General features: G+C 35.1%; 2 protein-coding genes across 2 annotated transcripts; one reads left to right on the forward strand and one right to left on the reverse strand.

Moving 5' to 3' along the window:
- Window positions 1–21,292: 21,292 nt before the first annotated feature.
- LOC142635680 (F-box/FBD/LRR-repeat protein At5g56420-like) lies at window positions 21,293–22,207 on the reverse strand. The gene has a single exon (XM_075809802.1). It carries the CDS (start codon window positions 22,205–22,207, stop codon window positions 21,293–21,295), a length of 915 nt encoding a protein of 304 aa, XP_075665917.1.
- A 1,905-nt stretch (window positions 22,208–24,112) lies between these two features.
- On the forward strand, window positions 24,113–25,060 carry LOC142635681 (uncharacterized). Its single transcript, XM_075809803.1, has one exon. The coding sequence runs from the start codon at window positions 24,113–24,115 to the stop codon at window positions 25,058–25,060; it is 948 nt and encodes a 315-aa protein (XP_075665918.1).
- The last annotated feature ends 1,854 nt before the right edge of the window (window positions 25,061–26,914 follow it).

Genomic DNA, 26,914 nt, shown 5'->3' on the forward strand with positions numbered 1-26,914 from the left:
AAAGGAAGAAGACCTGTCCTTATTCTTCATTTAGAAGCAAAATATGCAAAAATGGATTGCAAAAATGAAATCTACGTGAAAAACTGGGTAAGGAGCACTTGGACTGCAAAAAAGTCAACCTTGGAGTAAAGTCAACAGTCAAAGTCAACGCAGGTCAACGATGACGTGGCAGGTGACGTCAGCAGCGCAGATAGATGATGATGTCAGTGATGATGTGGCAGTGATGATGTCACCTAGGGCTGACGTCAGCAGGTTCAAGTCTGGCGCGTGCAGCGCGTGAGGAAGAATGGCAGCGCGTGGGCGCGTGAGCTTTAGTGCAGAATATTTGGACAGCGCGTGAGGGCACGTGGTGGCTCCGATTACTGCGAGGTTTCCACGATTAAGTAGATCGGGAAGAGGCGATCACTGTGGTACCTGAAAAATATTTATAGGAGCAAGATGCACGGCGGAGATAGGAAGTGCAGTGGTCTGTGTGGTGCAGTACTCCTCAACGACGGCGGCTGCAGGTCCGGAACCCAAGGACAACAACTGGAAGACGTTGGAGGTTCTACGGCGAAAAACTGCGTCGGCTGCTGTGATGGCAGAAGCGATGTTGAGAATATAGTACCACCAATAAAGACAAGATTGCTAAGAAAAGGTCAGAGCAGTGGCTCTGATACCATGTTAGAAATACTAAATTCAATAGTATTGTATTTCACACTAAAAGAATATACATGAGTGCCTTTATATAGAAGGCATATGAGTGCAGTACAAGTAAGAGTGTAGTACAAGTAAGAGTGTAGTACAAGAATGTGTGCTATACAAGTAAACTAGTTAGGCCTAAAGCCCACAACACTATACATGTTAACAAGAAAAAAATGAAAAGACAATGGAGAGAGGAGAGGAAAAAGAAAGGAGATGAAGTCTTGTCTGAAGCCTGAAATGAGAAAGAGTGGGACAAGAGAGAATAATGAGTGACCCATATATCATTTTCCAAACAAAATGTTGTGGTTGTGGTTGTGCTTTCCTTTTCTCTCTCTTTTTTTTATTCTTTCTTTATTCTTCACTCAAAGCAACTCATCAGGTTCTTCTTTCTTTTCTTCTTCTTCTTCTTCTTCTTTTTTTCTTTCTTCCTTCTTCACTAACTCTTCAGGTTCTTCTTTTTCTTTGGAGCTGCTGCTTTTTTTTTTTTCTTTATGTTTTTCTTCTCTTTTTGCTCTTTTCTTCTGCAAGTCACGCCAGGTTTAGTGCGTGTTATATTTTAGGAAAAAATTATTAAACGCGCGTGAAGTATATCAAAAAAAAAAAATTGAAACGCGGCTATACCTCTAGCCAAATAACATATAAGTAACACCAAAAAACCAAAAGCCCTCTCTTAAGCTTCCCACATACGCCCCACTTTCATCTTTTCTTCCTTTTCTCTTTTTTATTTTTATTTTTATTTTTATTTTTTATTCTTTCTTCATTCTTCACTCAACGCAACTCATCAGGTTCTTTTCTCTTTCTTTTTTTTTTTTTTTTTTCCTTATTCTTTCTCCCTTCTTCACTCCAACGTAACTCTTTTTTTTTTTTTCCTTTCTTTTTTCTTCTTTTTTTGCTCCTTTCTTCTGCAAGTCATGCCAGGTTTAGTGTGTGCTGTCTTTTAGGAAAATATTATTAAACGTGCGTGTAGTATGTTAAAAGAATTTTTTTTTTTTGAAACACGGCCATATCTCCAGCTGAATAATTTTTTTTAAAGGAGTACCTATAGCTGCGTTTTTAAAAACGCAGCTATAGGTAACACCAAAACAAGTACCACTTTTTCTTAAGCTTCCCACGTACGCCCCACTTTCCCACCTACATCCCCACCTACCCCACTTTCATATTTTCTTCCTTTCCTCTTTCTTTTTTTTATTCTTTTTTCATTCTTCACTCAACGCAACTCATCAGGTTTTTTTTTTTTTTCCTTCTTCACTAACTCTTCAGGTTCTTCTTTCTTTCCTTCTTCTTTTTTTTCCTTTTTCTTTCTTCCTTCTTCACTCCAACGTAACTCTTCTTTTTTTCTTTTTCTTTTTTCTTTGGAGCTGCTGCTTTTTTTTTCTTTTTTCTGAGAAAAGATAAAAAAGACAGTACTGTTTTTTCATCAATACAAAAACGACAGTGAGAAGTATTTGTTTATGCCATTGGCAGGAACGAAACGACAGCTTTGTGGTATGGGAATTTGTTTGTTTTTTTTTTTCAGATGGAGAGGATGAAAACTGAAAAGGTATCTCTTTCACATATATTTAATATTTATAGGTTTGTTTGTTTTTTTTTATGGCGGGAAATAGTGAGAAGAATTCCCTCCAAAGATTGATGGGCCAACGATGGAAAACATCAGCGCATTGGTGAAAATGATTAGGTGAGTCTGGGCCCATTAATATGGGCTGATTACTTAGATGTGTGAAGCCCATATATTATTCAACAAGACTAAATTTTTTCTTGTCATTGAACATGTCAAGTGAGTTCTTTAATGGTTAATCGGTGAGGATAAAGATAAGCTTGCGAGAAGTACTATGGACCCCTTTATGAACAGACTCTTGTAATCAACAAGTACCAATATTTTGTAGCTTTGAAGATTTTATGAGGCTTAGTCCACGGTATTGGCCAAATTTAGAGTTATCAGGGAAAAAAATATTTGGCCCGTTTTTAGCCTATTGTGAATTATATGTGCATGACATAAATACTATTGTTTCAAATTAGGGTTTGACGTGTTGTTTGAAAAGAGAAAAGTTGTACTGGCACATTTTATATTTTTCTCTGAATATAGTAAAATCATTGTAGTTTCAAGAACGTAGGCAAATTGTTGAACCACGTAAATATTGTCTTGTGCAATTGTTTTCTTTGGTGCATATTTTTTCTTTATTTTTGTATCTCACAAATTTGAGAATTTCATCTGTAGGGGCTCAGTCCTAAGTGACCCGAACAACCTATATGTAGGGGTTTAAGCCCAAGTGACCCAAAATGGCCCAAGCAATCCAGGACAGTTTGGGTAGCTGAGGCCCACTGTTGTTAGGCCAAGACTAGTTCGCTAGTAGATGTGCTAGGTCTAATTGCAATGATTGGAAAATGTACTGCGTTCGGGACCACGTTGGGCCCAATGCAGGTTGACGACCAAGGGAATTCAACAAGAAAACAGGGCTGATTTAGGTTAGTAACAGATCATAGTTAATGCCTTTGGGAAATTCGCTTCCAAACACTATTCAACGTTTGGAACAAGTTTTGAGAGAATTTTTAGAGGACATGATTATTCTGGGGATTGGAGGTGAAAGTGGGATTGTGTGGAAACCAGCGAAATGTAATAATTTCAACCCCACTAAGAGGAGGCTATATAAGGGACTGAAGCACACAAAGTTAGGGGTTGGAAAAAAGGGGGGGGGGGGGGAGAGTGGAGAGAGAGGAAAACTCAAGAAAACACAGGGGAGTTAAGGGAAACCAGAGGGAGGTTCTTGCATTGGGGTTTGGAGGAGATAAACCAGACAAAATTTAGATCCCAACCTGTACGATTATGACATAGCCCACATATAAATAAATTGGGGCCAAAATACTATCAATTGTGTAGTTTTTGGAGACCACATCGTGTATATTCCCTATGGTGATAATATTGGCTTCACAAAGGAATAAAAGGAGTTGGACACCGAATTACAAAATATGTTTTCTACTATTTAAAAAAAAAAAAAATGATTTTCACCACTGTGGGCTTTTTTTTTTTTTCACAAAACGTTTTCAATTTATTTTTGATTTTGGATGTACTCAATGAAAAACACAGGCAACTTTTCTAGAATATCATTTTCCACAAAAACAAATAGAAAATTAGTTATTTAGATCGATCTCAAGGTCCACATTTAGCCACATCTAAAATATCATTTTCCACAAAAACAAATAGAAAATAGATTGATCTCAAGGTCTACATCTAGATAGAAAATTAGATTGATCTTTTGCTAAAGCATTATGAGATGAAAACGAAACAAAAGAAATACAAAATTGAAGGCAAATCAATAATGTATAGCCCACTATGCACCTAGACGTAATGTTCACTCCACAAATGATGGAGAGTCAAGCTCCTCACTTCTTCATCCTCATCTTCTTCGTCTACACCTTCCCTTTCTTCTGGAACTAAGTTAAGTCGAAACCCATCGGCCGCCATGACCCTTTAGTGAAATTGACTCCCTCTCGTCACAAATTAGATCCAACTCACTCCAATTTTGCGAAATCAATTATGGTCTTTAGCATTGTTGATTTGAGTGGTGATGATGATAACGTTGATGAGGTTTTGGTGGATGTATTGGGTGGTGGGATGGTGGACTAACTTGATTACGTGGTTTGACTTTGAAGAATGGTTTGAAACATGAGCACAGGAGAATAAAGATGGATGGAAATGTTTTAAGTTAATGCTATTTGGGGATTTTAGTTAAATAGGTACGTGACTTAAAATTAAGTAGGCAACTTAAAGTACTGCACTTAAGGTACTTTACCTAAATTTTGCCTTTTATATAGGCTAAAATAGCCAAATACCACTTTTTTTGAAAATATTTTGCGATCTGCCACTATTTGCAAAATATTTAGCAATTTACCATGAAATTCAAGTTCCATGAACTCCAGTTATATCAAAAACTTAAAAAAAAAAAAAAAAATTCATGGTACTCGAGTTCATGGAACTCGAGTACCATGGAAAACTCAATTTCCACAAATCGAGTTTTAAAAAGGTAGTAAATTGCTAAATTTTCGCAAACAGTGGTAGATAATATATATTTTCTCAAAGAGTGGTATATGACCATTTTGGTCTATATATATAAAAGACAAAACTGAGATACATGACCTTAACAAATAGCACATAACAAATAGCAAATGGCAGTATCCCACGTTGGGTGTGTGTGTTGGGGTGTGTGAGTTTGTATACTGCTCCGCATAATCAATTGTTGCATGCACAGTTGGTTATGGCATAAGCACAACCACTTGTCTGCATGCTTTTTTGGTTCTAGCATGCAGTATTAAGCTTTCAACCCCTTCCTTTTTGTACTAAGAAGGGGAAAGGAAAAGAAAGTTTTGGTTGCAATATAATGGCCACAAGTTTTGAGACATTCAAATTCTACCATCAGTTTGTTTACATCAAAAGTCCTGTTATGTGCCATAGAATGTAGAAATCTTAGGTTGATGTAGCATTGATATATGGACTGCAAAAAAGAAGAGTTGAAGCAGTACTTCTAGGATTAAATCTCTCAAAAATTACCCTTTCAGCATCCACAGAATAAACCTGCTGGAAGAGAAATAACTAGCACAAATGATCATCATATGACAGCAAGTTACATAGTTAGGTACTTAGGTAGAAATAAGTATAATGAAATAACTAGCCATACATTTACATGTTCCAAGAAATAAGTATTAAAGGCTTTTCTGAGTGTAAAAGCTCAAAAAAAGCTCATTTTAAAAACAAATTCACAATTTTTTGACCCTCTAGGAAGCTTCAAAAACTGCTCACAAACCTTGCCCCGCTTCTCCAAGTCCCCTGCAAAATTCTTTGAAAAAGATATAACTATCCTGTCCAAGGCCACTGCATTCTTGAGCAAAATCTTTACTGCAGATAGCTCCTTTTCATCTTCATTATAATGATCAACTTTAATGCACTTTAGCTGTGACAAAAAACACGGAGGCACTGGGTCCAGTATGCTATCAACTTTTTCACAATCTGTGGACAGAGACCCCCTAATTTATCATTGCACATTAAATGTTTTAATCATCATGGCAAAAGGCAACAATAATATGGAACAGACACAAGAAAGTAATCATGGTAGTGCTGGTGAAGTTACCTCACTAAATTCCAGAGTCTAAAGATTGGGAGATTCTTGCAATTAATATCTTCAACAGTGCTATGGAGTCATATTTATTGACCCGTCAATGAAATCCAAATCCAGCAGGTTATTGAACATGGGCATATGAGACAGGAGTTCTGCAGCATATCTTAGAGCCTAACAATAGTATAAAGCAATGCATCATAATTAAGACTTCGTGGAACCTAGCAAAAAAAAAAAAAAAAACGAGGCAAGAAAGAAATGACAAATGTATTTATGAAAGGATGCAAATATGGTATTGAAGTGTGACTAAAGGTTGTAAGATAAGCAACAACTAAGAATTAAATAAAAACTTAGGTTATGTTTGGTAATAGTTTTTGTTTTCTATTTTCAAAAACTTGATTTTGGGAATATAAAGAAAAAACAATTTTCTTGTATTCTTTAAATCAAAAACATGTTTAGTTAGTGGAAATTAAAAAAATAAATTTTTGAAAAAAAAAATAGAAAATACTAAAATATGTTGTTATTAGGATTTGAACTCTAATGCTAACTCATTATATAAGACAAATTTATTAAATTAAATGCATATTTTCATTAACTTTTGAAAATTAGAGATTGCAAACAGCATTTTGCATGTTTTCAGTTTCCTTTACAAACTCAAATTTGAAGGTAGCACAAAAATTAGACCAAATTATATGCATTAACTTACCTGGGTTGCAAAAGGGAGTTTATGATACAAATCTTGATATTTTTTAGTCTATCAAAGCAACAAAAACACCATCAACGGAAGCGAATAATTGGTTGGACTTGTCAACACCCACTACGTCTACAATCCCATCAATCCATGAATTCAATTTCTAATTCATCCATCATCCAAGTCTATGCATAATGTATTAAAATAAACAATAACCAATATAGCAGATTTAGGGAAAACATAAAAATTATTAAATGATTATCCCAACAACGTTGTGAAGGCAAACAAAGAAAAAAGATTGAAACCTTAACTATGTAATTAATAATTATTATCTGGTAATCATCCTAAACAGTAACATACCCAAAATTAAGCCTAAATCAAAAGCAATTCAATTGAAATACCAAAGCCAAAAACATATTTTGTCAGCAATTTTTTAAATCATAACTGAAAACTTTACTGGCAATGTTTCAGGAGGTATAACGGTGACTTGAAGGCAGAATTTGGAGGGAGACCGGTCTGATAAATCCCTCAAATTTCCCTATCTCTCTCGGGCTCTTTGCGACTTTGCCCCATATAGCCATTCGCTCCCAACTATAGTGAAAACTGATTAGGGCTGGTGGGCCTTTTTTAACATTGTAAAGATTCAATAATTCCACCAAACCAAACGATCCCTTCAAAAAGTACCAAAACGGATCGCTCAATATTGGACCAAACGAATCTCCATATTTTTTTTTTAGGGTTTGTGAATGAATAAGAGATGGTAGTTTTGGGACGTTGAAGATGCAGAGGAAGGATTTGTGAGAGGATTTTTATGGGATTTAAAAGAACGTTTGAAGCAGCAAAAGTTAAAATTTTAAGAATACTGAAACGATTCTCTTTTTTCTCAAAACAAAAGCAAATATCTACAAACATTTTGATAGAAAACCCTAAAACCCAAAACAAAAATGAATCAAAAAAGTAACCCTAAACCAAAATCAAGTCTTTTAAAAGAGTAAATCATATTTAAAATTGAGAAAAAAAAAATGTTTTGACAGAGAATCCAAAAACCCAAAACAAAAACAAAATCAAATCTAAATCTATCCAACAAAAAAAAAACTCAAATAAAAGTAACATTTCATACCCAAATCTAAAAAATGGAAAAAAAAAAAAAGAAGAAGCAATGTACGGTGCCCAATTGATGCAGTGCTTACCGTTCTGCCTCTTTCTCTGTTTCTTTCTCCATGTCCCAGGCCTCATACTCTCTCTATTTTATCGCCTCCCTCTTTCTCAGCCTCTCTCTGTTTCATCGCCCTTCTCTCTATCTCTGTCTCTCTATTTCTCTCTCTTTTCTCTCAGTCTCTCTCTCCATCAGTGCCGGCTCAAGGCCTAGGCAACTTAGGCCTAGGCCTAAGGCCCCACAACCAAAAAAAAAAATTCCCTACTAAAAAAAGGCCCCATTTTTATTTGTAAAGGCCCAAAATTTTATAAAAATATAACATTTTTAAATAATTAGTACTTTTTTTTTTAAGTGATGTTAAAGATACCACAAATTTTACTATTGGTTTAAGTTTAAATTTAACTAACATGTCACCAATCACATAAAAAATAAATTCAAACACAAATAAATTAAGTTGTTGAATTTCATCAATTACAGTCATTATCACATTATATTGTGAACATTTTGCAGTATCTTTAGTATTTTTCTTTTTCATTTCTAACAAGGCTTCCAAAATAGGAGACCAATAGAAATTAAAACCAATTGAAACTCTAAAATGTTTCAAAAAAAATGCTGCAAATGTAATAGATCATCAATGATGACTAATCTCCTCTAATAGTTTGAGATCTTAATTTTGGTAAACTAATATCCTGCAAAGCCACACACCAAATAATATTTATCTATCTCTTTCTCTTAAAAAGAATATATAAATTAAAATTTAGGTTACAACTGTACTTAACTATGCATAGTTATATATCCAAGTTAAAGTAAGTTTTTTTTTTTTTTTTTTTAAATATTTTTTCTAGTTCTTTTTGTTTAAATTTATGGTTCAACTATAATATTTAATCCTCTGTATGAAATTAACCTTAGTTTAATTATTATAATTCATCAATTTTTGTATTTACATCAAATTAGTCTTAATTTAATTAGTATTATATATATTTATTTAATTAATGTTTATATATAAAAAGGCCTTATATAAAGTTTCCGCCTTAGGCCCCAAATTTTGTTGGGCCGGCCCTGCTCTCCATTCTCCGAGTAGCAATCTTTGTTTTTTGTTTTTTGTTTTTAACGGCTAGTACCCTTTTTTTATACCAAGAGGGCTGCAAACAGTGTTTTAACGTAGGAAAATGCTTTTAAATGGTGTTGTAGCGTTACCAAACAATGTAATATATAGCTTTTTAACTTAAACTTGTCTGAATCTTAGATAGGCTTTTTTCCTATTTGTCAACGCCTCTTTAATTGTAGGAATCTACTTTCTCGCAGCTTCTGTTATTATATATACTAGCATTTAACCCGCGCAATGCGCGGGGTATTCCTAACAAAGCGGCTTCTATTATAGAGGATTTTTTTATTTTGGGGTTGCTTTTCTTTTTTCTTTTTTCTTTTTTCTATAAAAAAAAGTCAATACTTTCTATTCAACCCAATTCAAGTCAGATGTGTTTTCTAGTTACATTACATTTTATTAAAATATCAAAATTTCTTGATTTTTTTAATTATTTCTCATTCTTCATACACAACAACCATCTACTTTCTTCCTTCATCCTTAGGATACATAAAAAAAAATAAAAAAAACTAAATGTATAATAAATAGTGTTGATGTGAATTTAAAGGTTTGCTATAAATTTACACGGTCACTAATTAGTAAACCTATAAATTTACACGGTTATATATGGATTAATGTGGGTCATTTTTGTGCAAAACTGTGTAAATTTTACACATTTTTCTATTATACACTCATTGATGTGAGTGCTCTAACAATGAAAAAAGAAATACCCTTTCTTTATCTCATATATAGGCTTCTTATAACCTTCCTTTTCCTCTATCTACAACATCAGCAGTACCACCTTTGCAAATAGTTGGATGTCCTGGATATTGGCTTCTTAGTTTTAGGAGCATCATAATTATAGAATGATTTCTATCCCAACATAGCTAGCTCCTAGTATTCCATCCAAACCTTTCATATCAACCTGGAATGAAGGGCTTCTATTATTAGTTTTTACATAAGAAGATGAACAAAACTCTAATATTGAAAAGCACAAATTGAATGAAATTATAGAGAGATATTTGAGAGAGAAACATGGAGGTTAAGTATAGGACCATGTAACTGTATCTTTTTGGTTCTTTGATTTGGCAGGACCAAACTCCCAACTCTTTAAAATCACCATTTCTCATTAACAATAATTTTCTCAAAGAAAAAATGCAGTCATATTTGCAATTGACATATACATTCAGATTTACATAAATAAACCCACACTCATACTCAAATTAATAACCAACCCCTTGTTCTCCACCAAACAAATCACACACAAATAGTGCTTCCGAGGAAATTAATGACCAAAGCCTTAATTATATTTTGCATCCAATTCAAAACCAAAGCCTTAATCATATGTTAGCAGCAAATTTGGAAATAAAATTTAAAACTTTAACAATAATATTTTGAAAGTTAAGATGGTGGCTTTAAGTTGTAAAGCAGGGTGACACTGGTTTGACAGTGGTAAATTTCCTTAGATTTCTCTCTCTCTCTCTCAAGGAATTTTAATGATCTTGATTAAACCTTATAATCAACACAATAAGAAATAGAGAAAGCAGAAAGGTAAAGGAAACATTAACGAAAGACATTTTAGTTAAACATTAAAAAAACCACAAAATAAATTAGGAAACAAATAGAAAGCCAAAGGTTATATACGCCAAAGGAAAGCATCCAGAGGAGGAGCATAACCCCATCAATTAACTATGCAATCAAAGTAAAAGTATTTGAATAGGAAAAGAAATTGTGGGAAAACAATGACCTGGGAATTACATAAACTACTGGCAGAAACAACACTTGAAGAAGGGAAAAAATGCTATGGCCTTGAGTATATATTGTTGAAGAAAATTCAAATAAGATATATGTAAAGAAACATCTAGAAGAAGTCCTATAAACGAATAGAAAAAAGAGCAGAATAACTCATGTAAGAAATGTGTAAAAGAATAACTCATAAGCAGTATCCAGCAACGTAGATATGGTTGGCAGCATAGTATACAAATTGTAAAATTAATCACATAACAGCCCTGAACCATTTCAATCCTAAAATCCAAAACAAAAACAAATAAACAAAAAAGAATTTCTCTAACCCAAGTACCTAAATCAATCAATCCAACCAAATATCCAAACATAAAGCATATTTAACACTCAATTAAAAAGAAAATTACTGGCAATGGTTCAAATAAAGTGGAAACTATACCTGGTAATACTGTTTCTACTCAGACTTGTATTGCTACCAAGGATTTGCCTTTTCACCTACAAACCCAGAAAAGAAAAGTTAAAGAAAAACTCTTTAATTTTTTATTACATAAATTGGAATAGAAATCAATCAATGACAAATGAAATTTACAATTGAATCCAGGAGAGAGTTAAATAAATAAACGCTGAGTGGAATGATTGGAAACTCTTCGCCAGGAATACTCATTCAAGAAGCGTAAAAGAAATTGAAAAGATCCAAAATACTCTGCTCTCTATGCAATTGAAAAATTACCTAAAACAACTTTAACTTGAAAATCCAAAACCAAACCAAACCAAAGCAACACAAATACCCTAACCATAAACCAAATCTAATCCAATAAACTTAATCAAAATCAAATCTAAGCCCAAATGCCTAAATCGAACCTATAGTACCAAACACCCAAACATAAATCATAGTTACCACATAATTTTTGTAGAGTTTGTTTAGACCCCTTAAACTACAATTGGATTAACCTAGTTAACAAGCCAAGTTATTACTTAGTCCAAATTCCAAATCTAGGTTAACACAATCAAATAATCATATCATGTAAAGCTGCGGAAAAATAAATAACACAATGATATGATGACCTAGGAAAACCAAACCGATAAAAAACCTGGGGAGGATTTAACCTAGCTATCCTCAAGGTAAACCTGAATCCACTATGAAAGAATTGAAGTGTACAATAGCGATTTAGACCACTAACATCCTATTGCTACCTACCAGTAGAACTTACTGACATGACCACGTGCAAGCTCCGAGACCATGGACTCCTTCTTTCTTGGATTTTCCAGCAAATACAAGCACCTCCGCTTGTGTATCTTCAAGCTCTTATGACAGCAACTGAATAATTATCAAGTTCTTGAAGTAATCTCCTTCTTGATAATCCAAAGCTTGTGTGAAGGCAAGCACCTCTCTGATCTCACAAGAGATTCACACAAACAGCAATATGAGCAACCTCAAAAACGTGGTTAGGGTTTGCCTTTTATACCTAGGGCAAAACATAAAACCCTACACGTTATATGGGCTTCAGGCTAAGTTGGAAAATCTACTGAAAAAAATAATCTACACGACTTTCGATCGGTCGAGTCTAATTCTCGATTGATCGAGTCAGACAGAAATGCACAGTAACTTCTACAGTTAACTCGATTCCAACTTTACATAAATCACATACTTTGAGCAAGTCTAAAACACAACTAGACACCTATTTTGATCATGGTTTGCCAACAATACATATTAGGGTTCTAATACATTAGTTCCTAAGTACTTATAACCTAACAAACTTCCCCTTTGGCAATCCGTGACAAAACACAACTAAAAGCTCAAAGTTTACCAAGAAAAGCCCTTTACTAAAATATGCCCATCAAATCCAATCCTAACTACTATCCATCAGTTGCAAGTGTAGACAGCAGCTTAATTGATCAACCTATATTTTTCCTGAAACACTAAACAAAACGCATAAACGTATGTGTGGAAAATACAAGTAAATAATCATAAAATCCTTGATTTCACAAAACACAAAATATAGACAAATAGCAATGATATCAATGAATAATATATAATCATAAGTAAGTCTATATGCAGTGGAACAAGAAACAAAAATAACTCCCTCTATCTAGAATACACCAAGAGCCAAAAACAAAACATACACAGTGAAGCACCTAGATACAATCTAATCTCCACAGGATCTCAAAGAACAAAGTCCCAAAAACTCCAATAACCAAAACTCAAACTCCCCCTAAGATATACAATCTACTCTACTCCCCCTTTTTGTAACGGAATGCCAAACAACAAATCAAAAACCATCACCAAAAGGAGGCGGCGAAGGCGAACGGTGAAGAAGTGCCAAGTCTGCTCGCAAAGCACGGATCTCATCTAGAATGTCCACCAAAATCTGACCATGAGCCACCTGAACGGTCACGACAGACTCCAATGTACGATGAATGTCAAAGTCATCTGAAGTCGATGGCGGAGGAACATCAGCAGTAGCATCGGCAACAGGATCAGCAGACTCCTCACCAGAAGGAACACCTGTAGAAGAAGAGGGAGGAACGGCACCAAAAGACTCAGCTCAAGGGCGTTTAGAGCGCTCTCTCATCTGAGCAGCTCTCTGCCTAAGGAAAGTGGCACCTATGGGAGCAATAACATGAACAGGCTCAGACACGAGGAAGTCGGACAACCCTAAAAACATCAAAATCCTATGAATGAAAATTGGATGAAAAAGAGCATGAGCAGTAGGTGAACTCCTATACACTTCGTTCAAGGAACAAAGAAACAGATGAGGAAAACTAATAGGAGCATCAGTAACTAAAGCATACAAAAATACACATCGCTCCAAAGGAATTGTGTGCAGATGCGAAATAGGCCACAGGGAATGACACGCTATCCTAAAGATAAGATAAGTAGACTCAGTGAGCTCAGTAGAAGTGGTCCAAGGATCAAAACCCCACCGGATAAAAGTACCGGTGATGTAGGACATGATATCATCTAGGGGAGGAGACACAGCATAGGGGTAAACAAGATGCTGAACAAGAGGCACCCGGAGAGCATTAGCCACTACCGAAGGAGAAATGGTATACTCATCACCACGAATCCAACTCCTCACAAGAGTGCCGGAATCATATGGGTGAACAGAGAGGTTCGAATAGAACTCTCTAATCAAGATGGCAGGAGGAGGAGTATCAAAATCCAAAAGAGGCAACTAGCCTCAACGCTCAAAGTTTGCCCTAATGGCAGGATCAAGCTCATCTAACAGAATCCTACACTCAGCCCAAATTTTTCTCCTAGTGTTAAGATTCTCAAAAGTCTCTTGGTGCTTCTCACTCAAGAACCTATCACTCTCAAAGGGAGAAGCAGAAGAAGAGGAGGATGTCCTATTGGCTCTAGTCTTCCTAGGCATGATGCTAGAGTATGAGACAAAGACACAAGAGAAAGAATAAAAACAAAACACAAGGGTAGACTGCAAGTTAGCACAAAAAAGAACTAAATGATGCATGATCAAATAAATGTCATGATGCATGCTCTAATGCAGTGACAACAAGTTCTAATTAAAGTTGAGAATCACAAAATTGGCTTAAGCATAGAGTTTTAAACAAAACAACTCTAAAATTTTTTAAAAAAAACCACTTGTAGAAATTTTACTCAATTGACCAATTGATCATCACACAAGATAGAAAACAGTTTATAATGATCAATTACATCAAGCCAACAAGCCAATTTCATCAATCCAACCTAAATTGAACAAAATCTCCAATTCGGAACAAAACAAGCCTTAGAAATTTCAATTCTCCATAAAACACAAAATTGACCAAATTAAACATTATGGATCATGAATATAGCATTATAGGACAAAAACCCATCAATCAATTTCAGAAAATAAGGCTTGAATCATCAAAAATCCCAAAATTTGCTTAGTCCGAAAATATCCCTTAAAATGCATGAATTTATGCATGAAACTTGAAATAAAATGCAAAAGGAAGGGTATAAAGGTCTTACCGGCCTTTGGAGAGAAAAACCTTGCAAAAAGAATGGAGGAAAACGACAAAAATTTGAATGGTTGGCTTGACCGGTTCATATGGAGAGAGAAAAGTTTAAAAACTTTTTGAAAAAGTGGATGAACACGTGACAAGAAAACTCCTTTTAAAAAAATCTCCATACGATTTTCGATCGATCGAAAAACAGATTCGATCAGTCGAAAATGCTTCGATTGATCGAAAACCAATCGAGCATCGATCGAAACAGACAGAGGCTGACCAAAGAATTTAATCGCAATTTCGATTGATTGAAAAACATGTTCGACCGGTCGAAATTCTGGAAAACTCAGTTTTTGAAAAAATAAAACAAATTTATGTAGAAACTCCTCAAAGCATTGAATATTATGAATAAAATGCATGAGTATGAGATGAAATGCTTTTCAAAAACATAAGTTTTGAACCCAGTTTCCCAAATTTATAGATTTTCCAAACATTTTCCTTTAATTCTCAAATATCAAAATGATTTTTGCAAAATTCTCAAGGCACTTTCAAACTTGGTTGGTCAAACCAAAAACACACGCAATAACATGTACAAAGTTTACCAAAGAGTAACTTGTGTAGTGTGTGCAACTAGCAAAAGCTTGAGAAACATGTGAGGTGATATGTAAGTAAAAATCAACCACAAAGTCTTCAAAATTCATCACAAAGAATGTAAAAGAGACTATCACCTAAAGAGTTACATCATATAACTCTCACATCTCCTAGATCATAAGCTTGCAATCATGTAGGTTTCTTAAGTTTGCTTCATAATGTACACACAGATTTTCAGAAACTTATAAACTAAAAGCCAGGATAATGTACAAACCAATTTTATGTATTTGCCTTTTGCATTAAGTCCAATAATGTGCACACCAATTTTAAGCAATTAACCCGAGGCTACACCTTATGTTCTTTTTGTGCATGTGCTACACTTTCTCGAGCACAAAATCTTACGATATGTACTAAGGTGTTCATGATTGGCTGGTGAACAGTAGTGAGATGGTTATGTATGCCTTTCTCAAAAAGGATCAAGTCCGTTAATTAAAGACTTGTGACTTCAGAATCACAACAAAGTAGTCAAAAACTACAAACATCTTCCCACACAACATGCACTGCAAGACTTTAACTAGTAAAGTGCAATAAATAAGCTCATCCAAGCTAAATAGAGTACATGCATGTACATGATATATGAAAATAAATTAACCAACCTTGTTTTCAAATACCAAGAAAATAAATGCAAAAACATATTTGCTTCCCTTTTTTTTTTAAAATGAAAATTAACAAAAACATCCTAGAATGAAATGCATGAATGTTATGCAATGCAAATCCTAGAAAAAAAAGAGAACAAAAACAAAAGAAAGCAACAAAAACAATTGGTCACAAAGAATGGAGCAATGAAGCACAAAGACCATGTCAGAAAGACTCACTTAGATTGAGCCTTTTGCATCCAAAGACTTTTAGATGCACCTTGAGCATTGGAGTTCTTATTCATAATAGAATGATTTCCAACTCCAGAATTGGAATAAAGGTTTAGAGCCTTTACCAACTCACCAATAAGTACCATAGGATCATGTGCTTGAGGCACAGGTACTTTTGGTTTATTTGCTCTCTTTGTAGCTTGAAACTTGTAATAGTTTGGACAAATGTGCCCAGACTTTCCACAAAAATGACACACCCAAGTAGACTTCTCATGTGTCCTGTTCCTAGGAAGGGTAGACTCCTTAGGTTTAGACTCTTTTAGATCAACCCTAATCTTCTTAGAAGGATAAACTTCTATAGGTTTGACAACCTCACTCACAGAGGGTTCAGAAGAAGATGAAAGAACAAATATTGTGGAATTTGGTGTAGACACATTGATGCTCTCTACAAAACCTAACCCAGTTTTGTCAGAAGGAGACTTTTGAACACTCAACATCTGATCAAGTTTGGAACTAGCAGACCTATTCGTTTGTTCTCTAGCAACAGATAGTTCATGTTCCAAAGATTTAACTTTATCAAGCAAAAGCATGTTCTCAGTCTTCACATTATTCAAAAGTTCAGTAGCATCAAACAAATTCACAAGCAAATTTTTCTTATCAAGCTCAAGAGATGCAATTTTCTTTAAGCCTAATTCAACATTCATAGCATCCTTTACAGCAACTTTGCAAAGTTTATTGTAGGCTTCTTGAAGATCTGCATCCTCAGAGAGTTCCCCATCAGAAGGGTTCTCTTCAACAGTTACACTTTCAATAACTACAGCAGTAGCAGTGAAAGTAATGAAGTTTTCATCCTTGTCACAACCAGACTCATCATTAGAAACTTCATCATCACTAAGGGTTACAGCCATAGCCTTACCCTTAGACCTCAAGAATGTTGAACATTCAGATTTCACATGACCATATCCTTGACATCCAAAACATTGAGGACCCATAGAATTATTTGAAGATTGACCAACTTTTTCTCTAGGTTTTTCAATTTTGTTAACCTTAGTGGGATCACTCTTCCTAAAGTTTCTAGGTTCATCAATGTTTTTACCTCTTGCCCTTCTGTTGCTATTTCTAAGGAAATTCCTAAAGTTCTTGACAAGGTAAGCAATCTCTTTAGTAGAGAGATCATCATCACATCCAACAACATCAACATCAACATCATCAACTAACTTAAGAGCCATTGATTTGGATTTGCTTGTTTTGGGTAGGTCCAAATCATAGGACTGAAGAGATCCTACAAGTTCATCTACAGGGATGGAGTCCTCATCCTTGCTTTCAGTGATGGCAGTCACTTTGAGTCTAAAATCTTTAGTCAAAGATCTAAGAATCTTCCTAACAATTTTAGGTTGATCATAGATTTCACCCAAGTTGTAAGCAGAATTAACAATGTCATTTAGCTTAGCATGGAATTCATTAAAAGATTCATCATCAAACATCCTAATGCTTTCAAATCTAGTTGTTAATTGTTGCAACTTATTGATCTTAACTGCCTTTGTGCCTTCATGCACAGTTTGGAGGATATTCCAAGCAGTGTGAGCAAACTCAACATTAGAGATTCTCTTAAATTCCTTTATAGAAACAGCATTAAAGATAGCATTCATAACTTTGCTATTGAAGGCTACTGCTTCTTTCTGAGAAGTTTGCCACTCACTCATAGGAGTAGTGGGCTTCTCCCATCCGTATTCAATGGAGTTCCAGACTCTCTCATCAATGGATTTCAGGAAAGCTTTCATCCTTACTTTCCAGTAAGCATAATTATTCCCATCAAAGTGAGGAGAAATAACAAGAGAGTGTCTGTGTTCCATGACAACAGGGGTCAAGGATCAGTTCAGAGATCAAAAGATCAAAAACAAAAGAGCTACCTGCTCTGATACCACTTGTAGAATTTGTTTAGACCCCTTAAACCACAATTGGATTAACCTAGTTAACAAGCAAAGTTATTACTTAGTCCAAATTCCAAATCTAGGTTAACACAATCAAATAATCATATCATGCAAAGCAGCGAAAAAATAAATAACACAATGATATGATGACCTAGGAAAACCAAACCGATAAAAAACTTGGGGAGGATTTAACCTAGCTATCCTCAAGGTAAACCTGAATCCACTATGAAAGAATTGAAGTGTACAATAGCGATTTAGACCGCTAACATCCTATTGCTACCCACCAGTAGAACTTACTGACACGACCACGTGCAAGCTCCGAGACCACAGACTCCTTCTTTCTTGAATTCTCCAGCAAATACAAGCACCCCCGCTTGTGTATCTTTAAGCTTTTATGGCAGCAACTGAATAATCATCAAGTTCTTGAAGTAATCTCCTTCTTGATAATCCAAAGCTTGTGTGAAGGCAAGCACCTCTCTGATCTCACAAGAGATTCACACAAACAGCAATATGAGCAACCTCAAAAACGTGGCTAGGGTTTGCCTTTTATACCTAGGGCAAAACATAAAACCCTACATGTTATATGGGCTTTGGGCTGAGTTGAAAAATTTGCAGAAAAAAACAATCTGCACGACTTTTGATCGGTCGAGTCTAATTCTCGATCGATCGAGTCAGGTAAAAATGCACAGTAACTTCTGCAGTTAACTCGATTCCAACTTTACATAAATCACATACTTTGAGCAAGTCTAAAACACAACTAGACACCTATTTTGATCATGGTTTGCCAACAATACATATTAGGGTTCTAATACATTAGTTCCTAAGTACTTAGAACCTAACAATTTTAAAAAGAATAAAGAAAACCTTTACCAGTATCAGTTCCAGCTTCATGACGATGGTGGCTGCCCTGAGATTTATCTCTCTTTCAATCTCTATTTTTCTTATATGTTTAAATAGTGTAACATTCTTAACGGGTTCATTATCTCAACTGAAGGCTCTTCCTTTTCTTCTTTAAAAATATGACAGCCATTAGTCAGAGAGACACAAAGACCTAAACTGAAACCAATCCAAACAAATATAAAAAAACCTTGATCATATTTAATGCACAAACTGAAAAGACCTAAATCAAAACCACTCCAAATAAAATATCAAATTATAATCATATTTAATGAACAAACTGAAAAATGAAGAGAGAAACTTACAAGCAGCGATTTTGGCATGATGATGGTGGCAGGATTGTCATTATTGGGAAGTCTGCCAATACTAACTCTATTCTCTAATTTTTTTTTTTTTTTGGTTTAGTAATCACTAATCAGGCAGTAGCAAATGAAAAGGAAATTCATTTAAAAATAAATGCAATAGAAGATGGTTAATTGACAATCACAACTCTATCGATCCAACATGAGATCAAAACATGCATAAAAGAAAATAACAATAATACACAAAGAAACAATAATTATAGTAGTAATTACATGACAAATTGACAAATTCCAATTGTTTTTGCGCACCTACTCACGATCTCTCTCGTTTCTTTGTCTTCGCCCTCTCTAGACCTAAATTATATTTGACGCCAAATATAAATCAAAAAAAAAAAAAAAAATAGAGACTATACATGTTGACGCAGAGGCTGGATTGTAGTAGTTGGATGACAGATTTCTCAAAAAAAATTCGCCATCCATGCCTTTCTCTTCAACGGGCTGTCTCAGTTTGGGTTTTCAATTTTTTTTTTTTTTTTTTTTAATCTCTTATAACTGTGAAACTTTGTTAAGTAAACAGTTAATACCAAACCGGTGTAGTGTCTACTAACCCTGTGAAACAGATCAAAAGGTGTTTTCCAAATCAAAACCCCAGAATAAAACTATGAACGCAGATTTTAGAAAACAGGGAAAGGCTTAGTGATATCAAAATATATTGAAAAATTGAGAAAACAAACATTTCCATGGAGGACCCAAAAGCCCGAAACAAAAAGGAATCAAAACCAAAATCAAATCTAAACCTATCCAACGAAAAAACTCAATAAAAAGTAATATTTCATACCCAAATCTAAAAAAATAGAGAAAAACGTACCGGAGCCGGTTCCGACGATCTGATAGTGGTAGATATATAGCCTAACGGTGTTGATGCGGTGATGCCCATAGATTTTTCTTTCTGCTTGCAGCGGTGTTCTAAGTCTGGCGAGGGAACTCTCTCCTTCTCTCTCTGTGTCTGCGTTTTTTTTTTTTTTGGGAGTATTGGAACTCTTTCCTTCTCTCTCTGTATCTGCGTTTTATTTTTATTTTTTATGGGAAGCTTTTAATTGAATTTTAACCGGTTATTTTTCTTTTTTATAGTGAGAGGCTTTTAAAAGGTGTTGTAGTGCTGCCAAATAATATAATGTATCGCTTTTTTTAACTTAAACGTGTCTAAATTTTAGATAGACAGTTATCCTATTTGTCAGCACCTCCTTAATTGCAGGAACCAACTTTCTCTCAACTTCTGCTATTATATATATATATATATAGATATAGATATTGATTTCATATAATTAAAATTTTATTTTAATCCATTTGATTTTGTAAGCATCATTAATTTAAAAAAAGAAAAAATTCTCATCATTCAGATAATTTTCTTGACAATCAAATCATTAAATCACCAAAAGAAAATAATCTTTGAAACTAAAGGAAATGTGGGATCCATAACATAGCAGATTTCTAAAGTTAAGATAGGGATATGGGATATTTCATCTGGGAGTAATTTGGATTGTAACTTGTAAGCAAAAGTTAAAATTCTTGAATATGATGAAATTGCTTATATATAGTTCATGAAATGATTTCAAATGTAAGTAGCTGAATCCACATGTAATTCATTAGTCAAGAATCAAGACTCTTTCTCTGTCATTACATTTCCTCCCCCACAAGAAGATTCTTCAAACATAAGTTACATTCTCTAGTTTTTCCATTAAATGATTACATATTTATGCAAGCAATTGAAAAGGAGGGATTAATTTCCACCATTATGTCGACACTATAAATAAAAAAATGAAATTATGAAGAGAGAAACAAGCATACACCTCAACAGCAAAGCTTGTAAGCATGATCTCTTTTGCATTAGAGAACCCTATTAGAAGGGTATACATGCGGTTAGTGTTGGGTTTTGTAGAGCCTAGTTGTGTTTGATTCGGTTGATAACCCGACTCGACCAGAATAATGTTGCGTGGTTTTTAATGGGAGATTTTCTAAGCCTTAGTTCATGGAGTGGAGGCTTGGGCCGACATGCCCAAGCCCGTTTTGTAGCCCATTGTGAATCCTGTGCGTAGGATGTAGAAAATGTTGTTTTTGTGATTAGGGTTTGTTGTTGTCATTTTTTTTAGAGTGAGAAAGACTGCAGCCGTACTTTGTATTTTTTTCCTAATAATAGTGAAATTCCTGCAACTCTGTGGACGTAGGCAAATTGCCGAATCACGTAAATAATGTCTTGTGCGTGTGATTACTTTTTCTTTGGCGTGCGTTGTTCTCTATATTTTGTTCTCACATGTTGGGAATTTTGTGGTAATTTCCCTACATTTAGCAACTAGTCTCGGTCTAGTTCTAGAGCCACAAACATTAATGTATGCCTCTACAAGTAAGGCTGACTTATGTAAAGAATATTCATTGAAGAATTCACCAGTGTAGTAAAAACTTTTGAGACTAACTCCCAAAATCGTGACCTGACAACCATCCAAATCACTCCGCCTTTTTTTATAAGGGTCTTGTATCATCAAGGAAGAAAGCTTGTGAGCACAAATACTAACAACCTTGAGATTCATCCAGTGGCAATCATCTAAACACAACTCCTCAAGGACTGGAAAACCAGAAAATAGCTGTTGGGTTGAGTGCTCATCAGAAAAGCGAACACACCTAAGAATTAAGATTTTGAGCTTTGAGAAACAAATTGTAGGAGGAAGTTTAAGGATACAAGGCATAGTAAGATCTAAGTTTGTTAGTGTCACACAAGTAAACAAGCAATGAGGCAATGAAAATGGTTTTTGAAAGTTGGAAAGGCGAATATGCAACTCTTGAACATTATGCTTTACTGCAGCAGAGATCCACGCATTAACACGAGATGCATCATGTTGCACTAGAAAATAGAGAGTGAACTTTTTTATATCAGAGACATGAAGAAGAAGCACTCTTTCCACAAAATTCAAGAAAAGTGTTCTATCATAATGCAGCCTTTGTTGAAAGTCAAGATTGGGAATGCATGTCAATAGGTTTTCCCACCTTTTAGAAAGCATGCTTGTTCTTATAGCATCTATTGTTGGAAGTAAGGAAAGTATGTGTCGAAGAATCTCCTCAGGTAAATTGTCTAAGTTTTTTCTGTCCTCATCAATATCTTGTTCTTCATTCAACTTCAGCCTTTTGGGTTCTTGAATAAGGGCACTTTCATCCATTTGCAGATAGTTTGCTAGATACCTAATATTAAGAATACTGTTGTGAACCGGAAAAATAAAAAGATAACTTCGATGATTTGAGGTGACTAACCTCTTGAACTTGAGAGGGATAATAAAATTTTTGGTTTAATTTTTGCTTGCTTCATTCATAATTCCTACTTACATAAACACTAGTGAGGAGATAATCCTCCTCACAACAAATTCCTAAAATATAGGATCCAACTCCTATTTGAATTGAAATACAAATACAAATACAAATCCTAATCCTAATTTATTGCAGAAATTCACATCCTAATCTACTGCAGAACCTTATTTAAAATCAAGAGCTTTATTTGAATTCAACTAGAAAACCAACATCCTTATCTTCTTAGATTGTTATTCATGTGCAATGCAATTTCCTTTTGGTGTTGTCTGAATCATAACAAATACTTTGTCAGCTATAGCAATATCTATCAAATGTTGTTATAGAAAACTTTGTAGAAATAGAGTGAGGTACAAACATTCAGCTAAAAACATAAGCTATTCCAAAATTTTCAACATTTCAAAATCTTGACTAGATTGACTAGTCCCTACTCAAAAATACTCCCATGAGTCCCATTACATATTCATGCATTTGGGTGGATCTTTGCATTTCTGTTCTTTTTTATACTTCTTAAGTCGGAGAGAGGGATTCGAACCTTGAACACATTGGTTGGAAATAGCTGGAAGTTTCAGTTGACCTAAAGGTCATAAATAGATCTTATATGCATTTGTAACACCACCAAAATTGAGAAAGTAACAGGAAATTCAGAACTGTGCACTTCAATTGACGGATAAACCATCATCTTAGGTTTTTTTTTGTTCCATTTTAGCAATCAAAATTTTCTATGCATAGTTACATCTACAATAACAATAACAATAACAACCAAACCTTATCCCAAAACTTTTTAACTATGGGTCCTCCACAAATTAATTAAGATCTATGAAGCACGGGTGCGGCGTTTGGGCCGCCGCACCCGCGTTGGACGCGGCGACGCGCAGGTGACGCCGCTGCCTGCGCGTCCGGCAATAAAATATTATTTTTTTCGGCGCGATTCGCGCCGATACGGCACTGATTCGGGCCGACGCGCGCCGATTCGGCCTGAATCGGTCCGTATCGGGCGATTCCGGCGATTTCGGCCGAAATCGGCCGATACCGCCGAAATTCAAAAAAAAAAAAAAAGAAATAGGTGCGAAACGCACCGTTTTACTTAGCCCAAAAAAAAAAAAAAAGCCAAACGGCTGCGTTTTGTAAAAAAAATTTTGAAACCCTTAAGGCTTAAGCTCTCTTCATTTTTTTGAAACCCTCAGTCCTCACAGATCACTCGTCCCAACACCAGCAGCCAAACCTCTCTTCATTTTTTTTTCTCAGATACTCTCGGCCGCCCCACCGCCCACCGCCTCTTCAAGCTAGTGCTCTCAAGTCTCAAGTCTCTCCCACTCTCTACCTTGATCCTTCACACTTCGTCTCCCTTGCTCTCCGTCTCCCCTCACCGTCGTGTATCATAGCTGATGGCTCTCACACTCACACTCTTAGTTTATTGTTAATATATGATTTTTTAGTTAGTTAATAGCTAAATTTGCAACTATTAGTTATTATGATTTGTGATTGTGTTGTGGCTGTGATGAACTGATTTTTTTCTATTTTTTATTTTATTTTTTGTGAGTCTTGTGACGTTTAATTTTTTATTTAGTTAATACTTAATAGTTATCATTACTTAGATTTGTGATTGTGTTGTGAATTGTGAATTGTGAATCTGTGATGATCTGATTTTTTTTTTTTTTTGTGAGTATGTGACAGTGGGTTTGATTTTTTATTTAATTAATAGTTATTATATATTTGGAAATTATTTGTAGGTTAAATTGAATCTGTTGAATTTGAAATGGATGAAGCTACTAGCAATAAAAGGTTCACCTTCATCTAATGAAGGAATGCCAAATGATGAAGCTCCTCTTTGCGATGTGACTAAAATAGAAAAACCATCCGGTTCTCTTGTTAAATCGTGTGGAAACACACACTTTAAGTGCAACTATTGTGGTAATATTTATTTGGGATCCTATTCTAGGGTTAAGGCTCATTTATTAAGAATTGTTAATAAAGGTATTAGAGTATGCCCTAGTGTGACACCGAGCCATAGGTTGGAAATGCAGCAAATGCATGATCAAGTTGAGAATGATAAGTTAGAAAGAGAACGGAGAAAACAAATTCCTCCCTTACCCCCACCTCCCCCAAGCCGTGGGCCTATTGGGAGTATTCCCCCATTTCGTACACAAGAAGAGAGTGATAGTACAAATCCCTTTGATGGTAATAAGAGGAGGAAGGTTGTGAATCCTACGGTGGAGAAATTATTCCAGAATAATTCTAGACATGAATTGGATAGTCAAATTGCTAGGATGTTTTACACTGGTGGGATTTCATTTAACTTTGCAAGAAACCCATATTATCGTAGTTCCTATTCATATGCTGCTACTCATAACATTCCAGGTTATATTCCTCCTGGATACAATGCTTTGAGAACAACACTTTTGCAAAGAGAAAAAGCTCATGTTGATAGACTTTTGAAACCAATTAAGGACTTTTGGGTTGAAAATGGTGTAAGTATAGTTTCTGATGGATGGTCAGATCCACAAAGGAGGCCCCTTATTAATATTATGGCTGTATCAGATGGAGGTCCAGTGTTTATTAAGGCAATTGATGGGTCAGGTGAGTTCAAAGACAAACATTATATTGCTGGGGTGTTGAGGGATGCTATAAAAGAGATTGGACATGAGAAAGTTGTCCAAGTCATCACTGATAATGCTAATGTGATGAAATCAGCGTGGAGCTCTTATTGAGGGTGAGTATCCTAAAATATTTTGGACACCCTGTGTTGTCCACACTCTCAATCTAGTTTTGAAGAATATTTGTGCAGCAAAAAACACTGAAAAGAATGAAGTTACATATGAGGAATGTAGTTGGATTACACGTATTGCTGATGATGCATCCTTCATACGTGTTTTTATCATGAACCATTCAATGAGGTTGGCAATGTTTAATGAATTTTGTCCATTAAAATTGCTCCAAGTTGCTGATACTAGATTTGCTTCGGTTGTGATAATGCTAAAAAGGTTGAAGTTGATAAAAAGATGCCTTCAAGCCATGGCTATTAGTGAGCAATGGGCTTCTTATAGGGAGGATGATGTTGGAAAAGCTTAAAAGGTGAAAGAGATGATTCTAAGTGATCTTTGGTGGGATAAGGTTGATTATATCCTTGAATTCACAGCACCTATTTATGATATGATACGAGTAGCTGACACAGATAAGCCTTGTCTTCATCTTATGTATGAGATGTGGGATTCAATGATAGAGAATGTAAAGGTAGCAATATATCGACATGAAGGCTTGGAAGATAATGAGTATAGCTCATTTTGGAGTGTGGTGTATGATATACTTATTGATCGTTGGACTAAAAATTGTACTCCACTACACTGCTTGGCTCATTCGTTAAATCCTAGGTAAGTACATTTATTTTCTATTTTCTATTTTCTATTTTCTTTAGTTCCCCTTTCTAGTAAAACACACGTTTCATTTATATTTGTTTTTTAATCTTTAACTCTAGGTATTACTCTACTAAATGGCTTTTGGAGAATTCAAAACGCATCCCTCCACATCGAGATCATGAAATTTCTATGGAAAGGAGCAAGTGTTTGGATCGATTCTTTGAAGATGTGAATGAATTAAATGTGGTGAAGTCTGAGTTTGCTGCATTTTCAGGAGGGAGGTTTCCTTCACCAGCTGTCTTGACAGATAGGTGGGTCTTACAACCTTTGGTTTGGTGGCAATACCATGGTTCCACATTTCCAACTCTTCAAACCCTTGCTCTTAAACTTCTTGGACAACCTTGTTCATCTTCATGTGCTGAGAGGAATTGGAGCACATACAAATTTATTCATTCCTTAAAAAGAAACAAAATGGCTCCTGCACGTGCTGAGGATTTGGTATATGTGCATTCTAATCTTCGACTCTTGTCAAGGCGCAATGCGGAGTACATAAATAGAGATACAAAGATGTGGGATATTGCAGGAGACTTTTGGAATGAGAGCGACATACATGGAGGAGCTGGAATTCTTGAGAATGCAGCTCTTACACTTGATGAGCCAGAGTTGGAGGCCATGGTTATAGGGAATGTTAGCACTAGTGTTACAACTAGTGAAAGTGAAGTTCGAAGTGAAGCTATTGATCTTGAGGATGATGAAATTGGTGTTTGATTGTCTTGTTGATTGTCTTGTTGATGTATCTTTTATTTTGTTTTAGACTTTAGTTTCAAACTTGTGAGTTGTATTTTAATTTTCAAACATCATGGAATGTTTATATAATGAAGTTGTATTCTAGTTATTATTTACTATTGTTCTTAAATTTGGTATATGTTTATATAATGTGAAAAAAGTATGTTTAGCAATATATTAAAAATATAAATAAAAATATTTTTAATAATTTTTTAATCGCCGCACCCCGCCGCACCCGCACCCTACTTTTTCAGAAATTGCCGAGTCCCGCACCCGCTCCCGCACCCGCACCCAAATCCCGAAACGCACCCGTGCTTCATAGATTAAGATCGACCCCATGTATTCATAGAGGACATCTCAAGTTATATTTTTAGTGGATTTGTTTATAATAAAGTGAATAAATTTTATGTCAGTAGATTAAAC

Source organism: Castanea sativa, chromosome 5 (assembly GCF_040712315.1).
Source record: "Castanea sativa cultivar Marrone di Chiusa Pesio chromosome 5, ASM4071231v1".
NCBI lineage: Eukaryota > Viridiplantae > Streptophyta > Magnoliopsida > Fagales > Fagaceae > Castanea > Castanea sativa.